This window comes from Mya arenaria, chromosome 13 (genome assembly GCF_026914265.1).
Source record: "Mya arenaria isolate MELC-2E11 chromosome 13, ASM2691426v1".
Lineage (NCBI taxonomy): Eukaryota > Metazoa > Mollusca > Bivalvia > Myida > Myidae > Mya > Mya arenaria.
The window spans coordinates 47,158,157-47,174,104 of NC_069134.1; the positions used below are offsets into that span (position 1 = coordinate 47,158,157).

Sequence of the window (15,948 nt, forward strand, 5' to 3'; positions counted from 1 at the left end):
GATTCATGCATGCCATGAACCGTATGATCATTTCAATGACTGTCAAGTACATTTTCTGTGTGCTCACGATTTTTCTAGAGGAAATAGAGTGCTTCAACTATAAGAAAACATCTAAATATTTATAAAACGAACATTTTTTGAGGTTACAATAAATATTTTCTCTTAAACAAGCACATTTAATTTAACACAATCCATTTCCTTGTTGTTACAATGGGCCTTCTTTACGCGGATTGAAAACGGTGTTAATCGCCGGCAGCCGCATCGCACTTTCGTATATCCTTACTACTATTTACGAGGTCTATCTCGAAGCTTGCCGGAGATGGCCGAGTTGTTACGATTGCGGCTTTTCACAATCGGAACTCGCTAGTCTATTACGAAAACATGCGGGAGCTGGCCGAGTTGTTACGATTGACGCTTTTCAATGAGGAGCATTCAATCGGAAGATCTCGGTCATATCCAACTGGCACACGATTGCGTAAGCATTTTTCAATCTTCACATGACAATCATGTGACTTGTTTTGACATTTGGATTGTAAACATACAAAATGGTGGATCGTTTGGTTATCATCCTTTTTCTTTTGCATGGTATGTACGTTTCTTTAGACTTAGTTAAGTTGTTACAGACATGGCATATTAAAAAATAACCTTTACAGTACTGCAGTATGATTCAGTCTACCAGTACACATTATCATAAAACTGCTTTAAACACTAAAGTTCTGTTTTATTGTAAACAATGGCTCTGTCACGTACGCTATGCCACAGGAACGCAACACAAAACTGACGTGAATGATTTTCATCTGTATTGATATTACTCGTATATCCAATAACATACAAAGTGTATTTTCACGACTTTGTATGTATTTTCACGCTCGTATACAGTACAATGGCTACTAAACGCCAGCTCCATCACTTATTCGTGGTGCAAAGAAAATGAGCTTACGACACTTCCGTAAATATTGTCACTGGTTTATAACTTATAAACATTAAGTTTGGCATCATGTTAATTGCATGAGTGCACCTATCACCTAAAAGAAGGGTTTAAGCACCTCCAGGGACACATTCTCTTGACCTCGCAGGACACCAGTGCTGGGGTGCGTTTCAGATAGATTTTACGAACTGCCATTATCGTAAATTTACGATCGTAATAACGACCAACTTAATGATAATCATTAAGGCGTTTCAGAAACGTCTCGTAAACTCTCCGGTCATACGTAAAAAATAACGATAAAGCACAGCGTTAAAGCGAGTGACCCAGTCTGAAGTGAAATGACGTTACGTCATATTAATCTGATGAGCGCACCTGTCTTTTTTATCAATGATAATTATAGTAATAACAATATTAATAATAATAATAATAATAGTAATAATATTAATCTCTTGAAGGGAATCAATTAATGTAACTCTCCTTTTTATAATAATTGACACAAATGATACAAGTCGTGGTCTCTATTATGATTAACCGTCTGCTATTTATGTTACTATTGTATCTTGAGTACATCATCATCCAATATTTTTTGTGATGGAGGCAGTGGCGGGTTCCGACGCGCCCTTTAAAATTTGTGTAATTATTATGAAAATTGGACAACAACAAAATACATTGTTTTTTTTCAGACTGGTGATTTTACTTTAAATTCGTCTTTGATAAGTGAAATATTATAGTATGCTTATTATGAATGTTCTGTAAAGTAAATGCAAACGTGCAGCATGGTGCTAATGATGATAGTCACGATGATGCGACGACAACGGCAATGATGATTTAATAATAATGCGACAACGACACTATAATGATGATGCGATGACGACGATAGTGATAATGCGGCGACGACGAAGACGAATATTATGATTATTATAATGATAATGCGACGACGACGACTAACATGATGATAATAATAATGATGATGCAACGACGGCAAGGATACTTATTATGATGTGACGATGACGACAATGATCATGTCGAGATGATGATGCGTAGATGTTGCTGATGATTGATGATGTGGATGATGATGAATGTGGTGAAGTTGGTGGTGGTGGTGGTTGTGGTGGCTGTGTAGGATGATGTTGATGATGATGATGATGATGACTGATTCCAATCACCAACAACCGACCTTAGTTCAAATAACGAGTAAAGTTCATACGTTTATGCATCAAAACTGTGACTGAGAGTTTATTGTATTGGGAAACAGTTCGAAAATACAATTTTGACTGGTAAGATTTTTTGTATGAAGACAATTCATAAATCCATCTTTAATGTGTCAATCGTTGTATTAACAGTTAAATAAACAGTATTTCAGATCCATTCAAAATACATGATAAAATCTACATTTGCAGACATGCTTCAAATACACAAAATGACAGAAATACAGCTATTTTACAAGCTCGTCTCATCAAAACACATTATTCAACAAAAAAGTATCTTAACTGGTGCAGATTGCCATAGTGGTTAAGTGTTCAGAGTTTCATGCAAATATTATCTATTATCTATTTCAATCATGTTATGATATACACTGGAGTATACACTTTATGTAGCATTCTGTGTTTATACATGAGCCAGTCAAAGTAAAAATAAATGTATTCAGAAATATCAAAAGATTCACTTAATTTCTATAAAAATATAGTATGAAGGTTTACATGATCAACCATGGTAGTGTGTGTTTTATATATTATCATAAGTTTGAATAAATGTATCATTTAAATTTTCTAATATAATTCAAAAGTGTTTAAATCCTTAGAGGAAACATGTACAACTGGATATACATCACAGTTGAAACTGTATAAACATATATATATATTTGGAAAATCTAATGCTAATGGCTTTTAAATGCAAAGTCAAACTTTTTCATTTCAAATAATGAACGTTACACACAAATGCCTCACTGCCTATTTAACAGTTTAAAGTCTTATGTTGTGTTGGGATATGCAATTAATTTCATGTTCTGTGTCAATATATCTGTAGTTATCTGCTTGGTCTGATATCTCCAGTGTATGTAGGTATAAACTGGAACCATTAAGGTGAGTATCTTGAAGACTGACTGTGAGCATATTCTAACTGTTTGAAACCTTGTGATTTCTCAGTGTCCTGAAAAACACAAAAAGTTATAAAATATTGTTTAATACCGCACAATATAATACATTTATGAAAACGCCTTTTAATGGTTAAACTACAAGCAACACATAATTTACATTACCATTTTTCAACTGAAATAGTTTGCATATTTTATGAAAATTATTGTCTTTTTAAAAAAAATAAGTAGGGTATTTAAGAAAACATGAAAAACACCATTCTGGTCACATTTTATTTCTCGTTTAATGTTCATTTAAGTTAAATAACAATTCTGTTATACCAGTTAATTGCTCAAAGTAAGATGCCCAACATTGTATCAATATAAAATTCATCTAATTGTATTATTCATAAAATTGGTTTATATCCTATTGCATTTTATCATTTCCTACCTACTTCTACATTTCCCTCCATTGCCAGCTTGAAGCATTCCTGATAGTTTTCTATCACCAGCCTGAAATAATTAAATAAAACAAATATTTAACAAGCAAAAAAACTAAAAAAATGAAAACATAGAATATCAATAAGCATCTGTACATAGCCTGTGCATTAACTGCAGGTACATAATCTGGTTTGGCAGTTTAGTTTCTACATTTATTTAGTCCTTATGACAATGTGTTCATATGCTGAATAAACCTCTATTATTATTTATTGAACCAAGATTAGAATTTAATTCCATTTTCCATACCATTATTAAACAGAGGTCAATGAAGAGCATAGCATATTCCACCAAGACCATGACACTTCTGTTGTCAATTTTCATTTCAGTTTTTATTGTACACTTGGCATCAAATGGTATGACTGAAGAAGACAAGATTTAACCTTTGTCAGTTGAAACTTGAATGCTTTCATATGTACATATACTACAAAGTTATACATAAACCATATGATACCTTACTAAAACAAGTTCAATTACAAGTAAAGGTGAACTAAAATGATTACATTGTCACCTGATAGTGTCCATGGTATTATAGTTGCCAATAATCAACTTATTTGTTGTGACAGTGTTGTTTACACTTACAGTACAATATATTTACATTTAGCATCAGTTTAAGATGTGTAAAAATAAGAAAAATAATTATGTTATATCATGACATGACAAAATGGTCGCACTGTTTAATAATTCATTGACTCATGCCACAAAGACTGGTAATATTACAACAAAATGTATATACAGGCATTTATTTATCCGAATTAAAAACCATCCGAAATAGAAGAATTTCAAGAAAATGTTTTACATGACATATTAAACAGCAAAGAAACCAAATCAAATTCTACATCATATTCCATGTTTTAGATGTACACAATATCAGCACATTAACTAAATATAACAAAATGCTTACATCTTCTACAGTTAAAATCCTTTTTTGACAGAACGGCGGAAGTAGAACATTTTCGTACTGTCTCCAGCTACAGTACAGTACTATTAAGACCAAACTTTACACTCTTGTTCACTAGGAGTGCACTATTAGTGAACAATTTGTGCACTATTGATAAACTAATGTAGTCTGTAGTTTATTAGATAAGCCAGTATTGATTTTCCTGGTCCACTCAGATTGGCCTTACTATATTGATTTAATTTTACTGATAAGATCATTTTCTCTAGTAGTTCATTGTTTAACTTGTGACAAAACATTTTAGTATACTGCATTTATTGATGACTTTATGATGTTCATCATTTAATGGGCCAGTAACTAAAGACAAGGGGTTTCTACCCATCATTTACTTGTCATATTTGTCATTTTTTAAAATTCTAATGTAGGTGAAATAAGAATAAAACATTTCTTAAATAAATACAATAAATTTCTTTGTAAGCCAATATTTGAAAATAGGGTTGTTATACATATAATTGTGCTACTATTGTAACATCCAAACATTTTTTTTGGTAATTCAGATATTTAATTAAAGTCAATTAGTGATTACAAAATAATAATTCTGAATCCTAAGTATATAAGTGAACAGCACTATTATATATTCAAACTGTGAATGCAAAACCAATGTTTATGATAAAAAAGGTAATTGTAATTTAAAAGAAGAAGTGTTGATAAAAAATACCTCACCCTTAATTAGATTTAAAAATAGAAGCTCAGGCTATTTCTTCAGAAACAGCTTTTTCATACATGCATTACATTATAACTTCATCAAAAAGTTTATTAATACTTAAATGAATTTGCAATTGTCTGTAACTTTCCTGTATAGATGTTACTAACTATATTCACGACTAATTTCATTACTTTTCATAAATAAACATCTTAAAAGCCTAGTTTAAGCATTTGATACTGAATGTATCTATTTATCTTTATCTATAAAAAGAGCACAAAAGGGAATTATCCTACCAAATGGCCCACTTACCAGGCATTAAAATTGAATTTCAGAAAATGATAAAATGCTTATTCATATTTTTGTAATGAGATTACCCATTGTAACAATGTTAGCCCCGATAGGTCGAGGTAATAAACAATACACAGGAAGTATCAGGAACCCTGCTGTGATTACATTAAAAATGGCAAAAAAGGGAATTATCCTATGCATCCAACCATTAAACAGGCATTACAATGAATATAAGTGCTATTAAACTTGCTATTTGATGTTAAAATACATGATATGCATGGTAAATATTAAATATCTCTACCCAAACATCTTAACAATTTGATTAACAAATGATGAAAAGTGTCGTAAAGAAATAATATTTTTATTTTATAATGCAGTTGCAACACAAATTATAAACTATTTTCCATCTTTTATAAAAACATATTTGTTACCATCTCTTCTCTAAAACCAAATTTGTAAAACATTTATTGAGTTTCCTTCAAAGGCCTAGTTTTAAGAAGATTGTCATGTTAATTCTCTGCTGTGTATCCCTGGTTTATTGCACTGCTGTCATTGCAGGGCCAAATTCCTGTGTATTTGTTTATTGGCTCGGGGCCATTTGGAGGTGACAGTACAAAATAGCATTGTCTTATTAATACACAATATACTCTTGCATAAACAATATATGCATAGCCAATGTATTAATTTGACAGATGAGAAGTAAATAATAAACAAATAAAGTAACATTTAATACATTCATGTTGTATGATATAAATCATATAAATGGGATATTATTAATAATATCGAACATTACTCTTATTCTTACTCTAAAGCATTGTTATAATGCTTTTAATATGATTTAAAAAGTTATCAAAATGAAACAATAAGTCAAACACTGACAGATCTGAGATTTGATAGACAGCAGGAGGCAATAAAGATAAAGATCAATACACATAATTGTGTACTATGGGGGGCACTTAAAGAAGGCTTAGGGTAGCCTTCAATGGACAGTATTTCATTTAATAATGTCGCAGCAGAACCAATTATACAAAACCTCTAAAATATTTGTTTATTTAGTATGTGTTTCAAATCAGAAATGCAATTAATAAATCTGGGTACAATTTAGAAAATATACTATTATAATTAATGGTGTACTTATTTGATAATGATTGCTGCTAGGCTGTCACCTTAAATCATAATACATTTGTTAAACAAAAATAAACATAAAATTGAAAGTTTTAGAATAGATGGAAGAAAATCTTGGTTTATATAACCTTTGAATGAATCAACAACGGCACAACAATTTCAGTTTGAGCTTGGAACAATCAGGCATGAACTTTGATGATTAACTATTTCAAATAACGAACAATTTGTAATTATCACCTTGTGAAAAAGTTTAAATAAAGGCTCATGAATTCATTTCATCGTTATGTTCAATAAGTGTTTGAAGATGAAACCCTTTAACCCAGAACCAAAGTTATATCATTATACCTATCAATTAATATCAAAATAATGCAAAGCATATTTATAAAGAAAACAAAAAAAACGTTTAAATATCTTTGTTTTGACAATTTCTTTTTTATATAACAACATCAGTTATTTAATTTAATAAATCTATATTAATTACATGAAAGGTCCAAATGGATTATAATTATTCTATTAACATTAAAACATCTGTTTAAACTACACACATCATTCTAAGTTTCACTGTAAATATAGCTTTTATGACAGACTGAAGAAGCCTTATCTGGTCAGCCCCTTGTCTACATTTAGTCTTTCCCTGGTCTTCCCCTTGTCTTACCCTAGTGCACTACGAAGTGCACTGATGGTGAACTGATAGTGAACAAGAAATTCACTAACTGTCAAGTTTGGTCTTAACAGTACTGTATTTTTAGACATAGTTTGAAAATTGCACACAAGCGAACATGCTACACCCAATATTAAACTATCAAATGTTGATAAAAAGTAAAAGTATACTTTGATTTGGAGAAAATCTTCATCCGCCATCTTGATCGTTAAGTTAACGAGTGCCTCTTACCGGTCGTAGGTTTACGAGCAAAATTAACGATAAAGCAGGTGCACGTTGCGTCTCTGAAACGGTGCCGATCGGTAATTTTGGTCGTACTACCAAAATCAGCTAACGATCGCCTTAACGATCGTCTCTGAAACGCACCCCAGGTTTCTCTGTTTGCTCACCAAATCAATTTGAGAAATATCGAAATCAACCTTACTGTTTAGCTATTATCACAAACTACAATAAAGTATGCACTTAATAAAGTATTTGTTTCTATCATAAGCGGCAAGCCTGTCAGTCAAGCTGAGTTAAAGTTTGAACTTAATTAAGAATGTACCTGTTTCTTTAATAAACCTGTCAGTCAAGCTGAGTTAAAATTTAAACTTAAAGAATGTACCTGTTTCTTTAATTAGCCTATCAGTCAAGCTTAAATAAGTTTGAATTTAATAATGTACTTGCTGCTTTAATAAACCTGTCAGTCAAGCTTTAATAAAGTTTGAATTTAAGAATGTACTTGCTTTTTAATAAGCCTTTTAGTCAAGCTGATATGAAGTTCAAATTTAAGAATGTACCTGTTTCAATCATAAGCCGGTCTGTAGGTATAACTATTGAACACATGGCATCAAAGTTCTCATGCGTCTTCAGAGAACTGAAAAGGAAAAATCCTACATCAGAAGATTATTGCTAAGAACTCAGGCCCCCGTTTCTTGAAAATTCCTAAGCTTAACAAACTTAAGTAGCTTATTTCATTTATCCAAAATACATACAAAAAATGATTTGGATTAATGAAAATGGTTTATTGTTATTATCATAAAAGTGTGTGTATACCATGTGATAAATTACGTCATAAATGCAACATTTTGCTTCAAATGATAACTTTAACAAAGATAACTTTTATGTTTCTTCATCATTGTATGGTGTATATATATATATATATATATATATATATATATATATATATATATGTATATATATATATATATGTATATATATATAACAAAAAATCAAGCGCAGTGCTTCCCGTGCAAAGGAAAATAACCACTGCGCCTGGCCAGTGACCAGTATAAATAATTAGCAAGTGATTAAGTAGATTACCGCAATAGCCGTCTGGCTTATATTTCTTTTTAAAACCTGTTAAGTATCGATTGTTTAACTATTCTCGAACATCACAACGGTTCGATTACAACATAGATTAAAGAAAGTTGAAAGAAATTTGTTCATTATTGGCAAAAATAAAATCTGGGTAATCGGTTTAATACCTGAAATTATGTTTGATTTGAAAAATATATTCAAGTTTATTAAGAAGTAAGAATAAACAAATTTATAAAACACGGATATGAAGGCAAAATTTCTATCAACTGGAAAAAATCCCGACAGCTCTGGTTTTGACCTCAGTCATCAGGTACTACAGGGGAGGGAACTCAGATATACAATATTAATTCAAATGACAATGCGTTTTTCTCCCTTCTCCGCTGCTCTAAAAGCGAAATTAGCTAAACGACGAGTCAAGAGTCTTGAGCATGTTGCAAACGTATATTTGTTAACCACTGATATAAATTTGTTCATTTTGTCCACGATCGACAAAGGTTCAGGGCAATATTAGGATGCATCAATACATACAGGAATGATTAGTATGTTGGTGGTTCGATCCAGAGGAATTTTGCGCGAGGATCTTGTAATTTAAGAAATAGACCTTAAACATAAACTTTTTAATATGTTCAAACCATTTTCATTGTTTTGGATGCATAAGGTTTAGGGGGCATACCCTGGTAGTAAACGAAATAAGACGTATGTTTGAAGTGTAGAGTAGATTTGTCAAAAAAATCCTAAATGCTTTATCCGTGGCTGTTCATTGTTTATGAAATCAAAGTTTTTAAGTTTTAAATAAGGTTTCTTATGCAATTGAGTATAATTAATACTCGATACTTTTGTAATTATTTGCGTATCCCATGTGTTAAATGAGTACTTCAAGTGACTGATACTCCATGGTTTTGATTTTATTGGGTATCGGCATTAAAATCTAAAAGTATTGTCACGTAATGCTACTGTTCACTTAACTTGTTGGAAGTCTTTAAGCTATTAAACAACAACCGTTCGAATGTCAGTTCTTTATTGTTCCAGTTCTTTCTAAGTATAATAATCAAGTCTAAGTACAGCATGACATTTAAGGTAATCCCGCATCCTAACTGCCGTCCATTAAGGACCCAGATCCGCTTTCTTGCCTTCTCTAACCCAACTGTTTTTACATGGTGGTGGTGTTAGTAGTTTATACTCCGGGTCCCGGCGTGAGCACATTGAATGACTGTTTTTACATACAAAATCATCTCTCTTAAGTACTACTTTTTTGTATAAATATGACAGCTTTACAACCCAAGGAATACACGTTTTTGTAATTAACATGACCATTTTGTACATTTGTACCAGGTCGGCTGTCAACCACTTCCATATTCAAATGACAATAAAATATGCCCTACATTACTAAACATACAGTGTGTAGACACATATCCATTTAATTAAATCTTAATTATATCTTAACTATAACGTTTTTTAACGTATTACGTCACAGTATTTGTGAAGGAATTGATGTGCAAGCATAACTATCTTTAGATGTTTATCACGGTAAATTTGTTGTCATGAAACACTGATTAAAATGCTGATGCCAATTTGTATAAAAATTTAAGCATTATCATGTCTTACTCATTTGACTATTTAATAATAAAAATAAAAACGAATATGATCTGTTGTACAGATAAAAAAATACTAGCTTTTATAAATAGAATTAATAGCCACGTGGCAACAAATTTCCCACTTAAATGGCGCCAAAATATCGCGTATATTTTCTATCGCCCTGTGACATCGTTCGCATTCATATAACACGCATGTCTTGTTCAGGGGCTTCTTGCCTTGACTCCCTCCGGTTCCTGGCTGTGGGGGACTGGGGTGGCCTGCCCACTTTCCCCTACGAAACCCCCGTGGAACTTGCGGTGGCTAAGCAGATGGCGGATGTGACAAACACTTACCACACCAGCTTTAACCTAGCACTCGGGGACAACTTCTACTTTGATGGGGTGAAGGATGTGGACGATAAACGATTTAAAGTATTTATGCTTTAGTTTATCATCTTAATTATTGACGAGGGAAAGATGTATGTCGATCTATGATGAACGGTACATAATACTCGTGTGTGACCTTTCTATGAACTTATTTTGCATTTAGAATTCTGAAAAAAATGTGTAAGAACGGGTTAAATGCAAAAAGCCTCTATAAATTGTTTGTCTTTTTTATTTTTTGGAACATAGATTTAATATTGTATTCTTCTTATTTTTTAAGAATACATATGTTATTCATAGCATGTAAGGAATGGAGAAATGTGACTATCAGTTAGCATGCGTGCTCCCTCATAATGCTCATTATAACAATAACTTTGCTTTAAGAAGTAACTTCTTTTTTGAAGTTGTCGCGCCCGAATCTTCATATTGCATGGACTCACGGACATTATTATTCAATCCAAAATGAATATCTTTGTTCTTTTCTTTGTCTTTTCCTTGAAAATACATTTATAATCATCATATTAAACTGAGTTGTGTTTGTCGAAGAAATGTATGATAGTGATAGTGTGAATGTATGTTTTGTATGTTGCTTAATATGTATAGTACATGTGTTTTTGTAATACTTTTTGTGTGAAGGCCATGCTGGAAATAAGTAGTATGTCTGTAATGATTGTACACTTAGTATGTAACCTTCGTTAAATAAAGTTGTTATTATTATTATTATTATTATTATTATTATTATTATTATAAAATGATTGTTTCTAGAACATGTGCATGTAATGCATTGGTAATTGTTTCACCCTTTTTTTCTAATATATAAGCTGAAAAATACTTATCATCGACTGATATTATTTTAACATGATTAATGTGTCTATGATCTTTTGGTTATACTTAGTTCTAAATTGTATGAACACAGCACTGTTTTGTTTTAAAATTATTCAAGTATTTTACGCGCCTTTGTATTGTTAGACACAATGATAACCAAAACAATATCTTAAATTTGTTTTTTGTTTTCATTTTTCAGCTAAACTTTCGGGTCTTACAAGGCTCTCATTCATGCTAGAGTAAAAACAACAACATTCCTCTCTTTACAGGAGACATTTGAGCACGTGTTTCACTATGAGTCCCTTATGAACCCCTGGTATCTGGTGGCCGGGAACCACGACCATAACGGCAACGTCAGTGCCCAAATAGCCTACTCCAATAGGTCCGAGCGATGGTAAGTAAACCACTTCCTCGCCTCAACACTACAAGTCTCACTTGATAACTTTTACCACTACAAACCTCTACCGAACCCCTGGTATCTGGTGGCTGGGAACCACGACAATAACGGCAACGATAATGTCCAGTTAGCGATAGTAAGGGTATGATCCCACAAAGAACCGAGTAAAACAGATGGAGCGTACGTCGGTGGACAAGCTTCGCCACTATTTTGCCATGTACCACCTGAACTTAGGTGTTAAGTATGCTTACACGCCCGTTATTTACCAGTTTAACTGCTCCAAGTCATATATTTATTGCCCCTTCGAATGAGATGGGGGCATATAGGCTGAAAATGTTTGTAGGTTGGTCGGATGGTTTGATGACCGGTCGGTCGGTAAAACATGCCTTGTCTTTACTCTAACAGTAGTACGTTTTTACAATCAAACTAAGCAATTTGTTGTCATTGACAAACAGTTGACCTATTTTGGGGGGTCAAAGATCAATATTATTATAGAACATTGTGCTTTGTCCTCACACAAACTTTACAACAGTTTGACCAAGGACCATGAGACCCGAGTATGTTGCCCTTGAACATAATATGAAGAGTTGATTCTTACAACTCGATAACGGTGACATATATGTATCTTATAGCAGATGAATGGAAGTCAAAAAAACTGATTTAAAGTTGACTAGTGATACTTTAATATGTATGTCTACACCGAAACAAATATGGCGATATTCTTTACAAGCATCTTGTGGAATACATGAAGTATAAGAAGAGCAACAGTCATCCTATAAATCATTATCTACACAATGCACGTTGACCCGAAGTAGGTTCATGGTATATTGGCATGTTATTTGCGACAAGAGGAATATCTTTAAAGTATGTACATGTGTGTCGTACATAATTAAAATTGAGTAGAGAATGCGATAAAACATGGGCCGTAATCATAAATCAAAATTATAGTCCGTGTATAAATGCATAATTTCATATAGTTCGAGCGTGGCCCTCATTTCCCATGTTTGGAGTGTCGTACTTGTTCTCTTTCCCGGCCATGTTAACAAAATTGTCCGTTGACCGCTGACGACTTCCTTTACTTGCGTTCCACGGGAAGGCCATCTTGCGAGGACTGGGACAGGGATCACTTGGGCAGTCAGACTGTTCGTGCCCGATTTTTTACAGCTATTACATACCCAATCTTTTGGGTAGTCTTGATGTTTATGATCATTTTGGTGACACTTTTTACAGGAATGTTCAACCTGGCTACCAATCACTTTATTTTGCCCATAGTGAAAACTCTACATACAAACAGTATGCATACTAATTAAGAACAGCAGATCACTCCTTTTGATTTGATGTCGAAACATTTTTTACTTTACAATTGGAACTGAATCGAATTTGTCAAAAATGCGTTTTTTTCTATTAACACTCATGCTATAGAGCACATGTTTCTGACGAAGCGGTTTGCAGAGTGCATGATGTTGTATTAACACTTCATGTATTTACTTGTTTTAATTTTGTTTGATATATGAATCTCTTCCTATCATTTACGTGTTTGCAACCCCTTACGCTTACCTTCGATTTTTCAAGTTTGGACATTTTAAAGTTGATACAATTACTCTTTAGATTTGTGTTTTAGGAACTTCCCTAGCTGTTACCAACAGAGTTTCCAGTTCCGGGGGGGGGGGGGGACTTGGTCGACATCAGAATGATTTACACGATGAGCCGCTATATATTAGCACCGACTTCGATTCTTCATGAACTATCTTTCTTCAGGAACTTTCCGGACTATTACTACGCCCTGAGTTTCAAGATCCCTGGAGGGGGCGTGGTCGACATCGTCATGATCGACACGGTGCTGTTGTGTGGTAACACTGACGATGACGTAGTTGGAGACCAACCGCACGGACCCTCGAATGCCAGGGTGTCGGACGACCAGTGGAGCTGGATTGATCTACAACTGCAGTCTTCCAAGTAAACATAAGTGGCTGTTGTCTTGCTGTCTTGACGATAAAGATCGAGGTTTTGCAATGCTCTAGGTGTTTGTGTCCCCGAATTCGTGCGAAAGTTGTTTTTAGCATAACTGGAAATGTGTTCATGCTATTCATATGACGCATTACACACGTGTTACCAATGACAACACGTACATGCCTAGGGTGTCCGTTCACACGGTCTGAAATATAAAGTTACAGGTATGTTGATGCCCTTTTATCATCTGTGTCCGGTCACACTGATTGTTCTTGTTAAACTAGTCTCTCAGCTTATTTGGAAGCCAGATCATATTCAACAATACGTCCGTATTACTAGACTCTAACCTCTAGATATCTTGCATTTAAGTGTTCAAAGATAATCTTTGCTGTTGATTTCAGAGCGGACTTCCTTCTAGTAGCCGGCCATTTCCCAGTGTACTCTATAGCGGAACATGGCCCTACGGACTGCCTAATAGACAGGCTGAAACCTATGTTGTACAAGTACGGAGTGACAGCTTACCTTTCTGGACACGATCATAATTTACAGGTTTGTTTAATAGAAAATATTACAAATGCCCATTCTTTGTACTAGTTCAACTGACATATTGACATACTCAAACATACTCTTACACGATGTTTAGGACTGTTGGTTTTGGTCACGTCCCGTTCAAAAACTTATGAAAGGTTGTAAAATCATATCTTTGTTGACGTTTTTCACTTTAATATTTCAATAATACTAAACTCGTATGCGTTTTTGCAGCATATAAACAGCCAAGAAAATGGGAAAACGGTGGACTATTTCGTGACGGGGGCGGGCAACTTCGTTGATGCCAGCGAGGCCCACAAAAGCGACATCCCGAGTGGCACCCTGAAGTATCATTGGGCAGAAATCAAGGAGCTAGGTGGCTTCTCTTACCTCGAGGTCACGCCCAACAACATGACCATGACCTTTGTTAATGGGCGCCGTACACCGTTGTACACATACACGCTGTTTCCGAGAAAGTAGCTGAAAGCATCCTCGTTTGATAACGTGGTGAAAGGCTTAAAGGGGATAACAGGCTTGATTAAAAAAATGGTGACTATATAGAGAGAGCAATATAATTTCGGTCCAATTGAATAAACGGAACCTTCTGTTAGAGCATTAGCAAGTAAACATTAAAATGAGCTCCGCGCGACTTTTAAGAAAATTGCGGAAGAACTCATGATTTATTCCAAAAATATTCCTTTTGTCATCCATTTACAATTCCAGATCATAATGTGCATAATTAATTTCAATATGAATATGTGTATGAAAAGTGTGATTGTACATTGTTGTAGCTGGTCTGTGAGGGTATCATGAATTGAACAACATTTAAGTTTGTACATTGAAAATTTTATCCATCAGTCTGTGATCAAAGTAATTTGCAAAACCGGTGCAGTTATAATAGCAAAATATGTGTATTATGATTTGTTCATGATTTTATTGACATTGTGGAATATATCATTAAAATTTGATGTGGTCTCAGTGCCAAAGATTTTATTGACATTGTTGAATATATCATTTACATTTGATGAGGTCAGTACCAATTATTTTATTGACATGTTTCGTCTTATGTGTATTAATCTATTAACCTTGATAGAACCAATGTAACTGATATTTTAAATGTGTGTTGTCAGTCGCAATAACTGTTCTGTTTAAATGTGCAGGCACTAGCTTGTGACTGATGCGAAAATAATTTTACATAGAATGTACATCTAAATAATGCATAAAATACGCAATACCCCAGTTTTCCAACACTTTTGTAACTTTTTTACTTTGTTTTTACCATAAGTTTTTAATGCAATGGTTTTTTTTCTGAAATAAATGATGAAGTATGTTAATGTATTATCCTGTAGGTATTCAGAAATTCAGAAGTTATTTGAATAATTCATATATAAATCATTTCAATGTTGTCCCTTTACCATGCTCTTGAACGCCTGAAATACTCATAAATCTTGTTATAGTACAATGTGTGTTAGCAACCATTCCAGTTGCAAGTTTGGTTTTGTATTTTTTAACTTTTTAAACTAATGTTTATTTATAAAGTTCATTTAATGAATAAACGCTGTTGACCTGAATAATTTCTTTCTTGATTACTTTGTAAGTGTACAGTATGATCTAAACACACAGATTATCGTCGATCTGTTCAAATAGTTTTTGAATATGTCAGGCATAAGCTATTAAGACATTGATGCGTGGCTGATCGGGAGCGCCCATAATTTCTCTAGTTATATTGACCTTTACCTTTTTTACCGTTACCAACGTGTTTATTAAATTAAAAGACTCTACTCCGAGCCCTTTAAAAGTTACCGATCAGAAAAGA

At 33.5% G+C, this 15,948-nt stretch overlaps 1 protein-coding gene and 1 long non-coding RNA gene across 2 annotated transcripts; one reads left to right on the forward strand and one right to left on the reverse strand.

The window, feature by feature from the left end:
* The first annotated feature begins 445 nt into the window (after positions 1 to 445).
* LOC128213097 (tartrate-resistant acid phosphatase type 5-like) lies at positions 446 to 15,706 on the forward strand. Its single transcript, XM_052918624.1, has 6 exons — positions 446 to 585; positions 10,275 to 10,480; positions 11,527 to 11,651; positions 13,413 to 13,610; positions 14,006 to 14,153; positions 14,367 to 15,706. The coding sequence occupies exons 1-6, from the start codon at positions 546 to 548 to the stop codon at positions 14,610 to 14,612; spliced, it is 963 nt and encodes a 320-aa protein (XP_052774584.1). The 5' UTR covers positions 446 to 545; the 3' UTR covers positions 14,613 to 15,706.
* LOC128213102 (uncharacterized) lies at positions 2,057 to 5,105 on the reverse strand. Its single transcript, XR_008257681.1, has 4 exons — positions 4,402 to 5,105; positions 3,747 to 3,859; positions 3,455 to 3,512; positions 2,057 to 3,076 (listed from the first exon to the last, which is right to left on the reverse strand). It is a non-coding gene; the product is annotated as an uncharacterized LOC128213102 (long non-coding RNA).
* Positions 15,707 to 15,948: the final 242 nt, after the last annotated feature.

What these genes read in the sequence shown, in the direction of transcription:
- LOC128213097 (XM_052918624.1), top strand. Translation starts at nt 546, where the DNA reads ATGGTGGATCGTTTGGTTATCATCCTTTTTCTTTTGCATG. An exon ending in TCCAATAGGTCCGAGCGATG is followed by an intron (nt 11,652 to 13,412) that starts GTAAGTAAACCA and finishes ATCTTTCTTCAG; the next exon opens with GAACTTTCCGGACTATTACT. An exon ending in GACACGATCATAATTTACAG is followed by an intron (nt 14,154 to 14,366) that starts GTTTGTTTAATA and finishes GCGTTTTTGCAG; the next exon opens with CATATAAACAGCCAAGAAAA.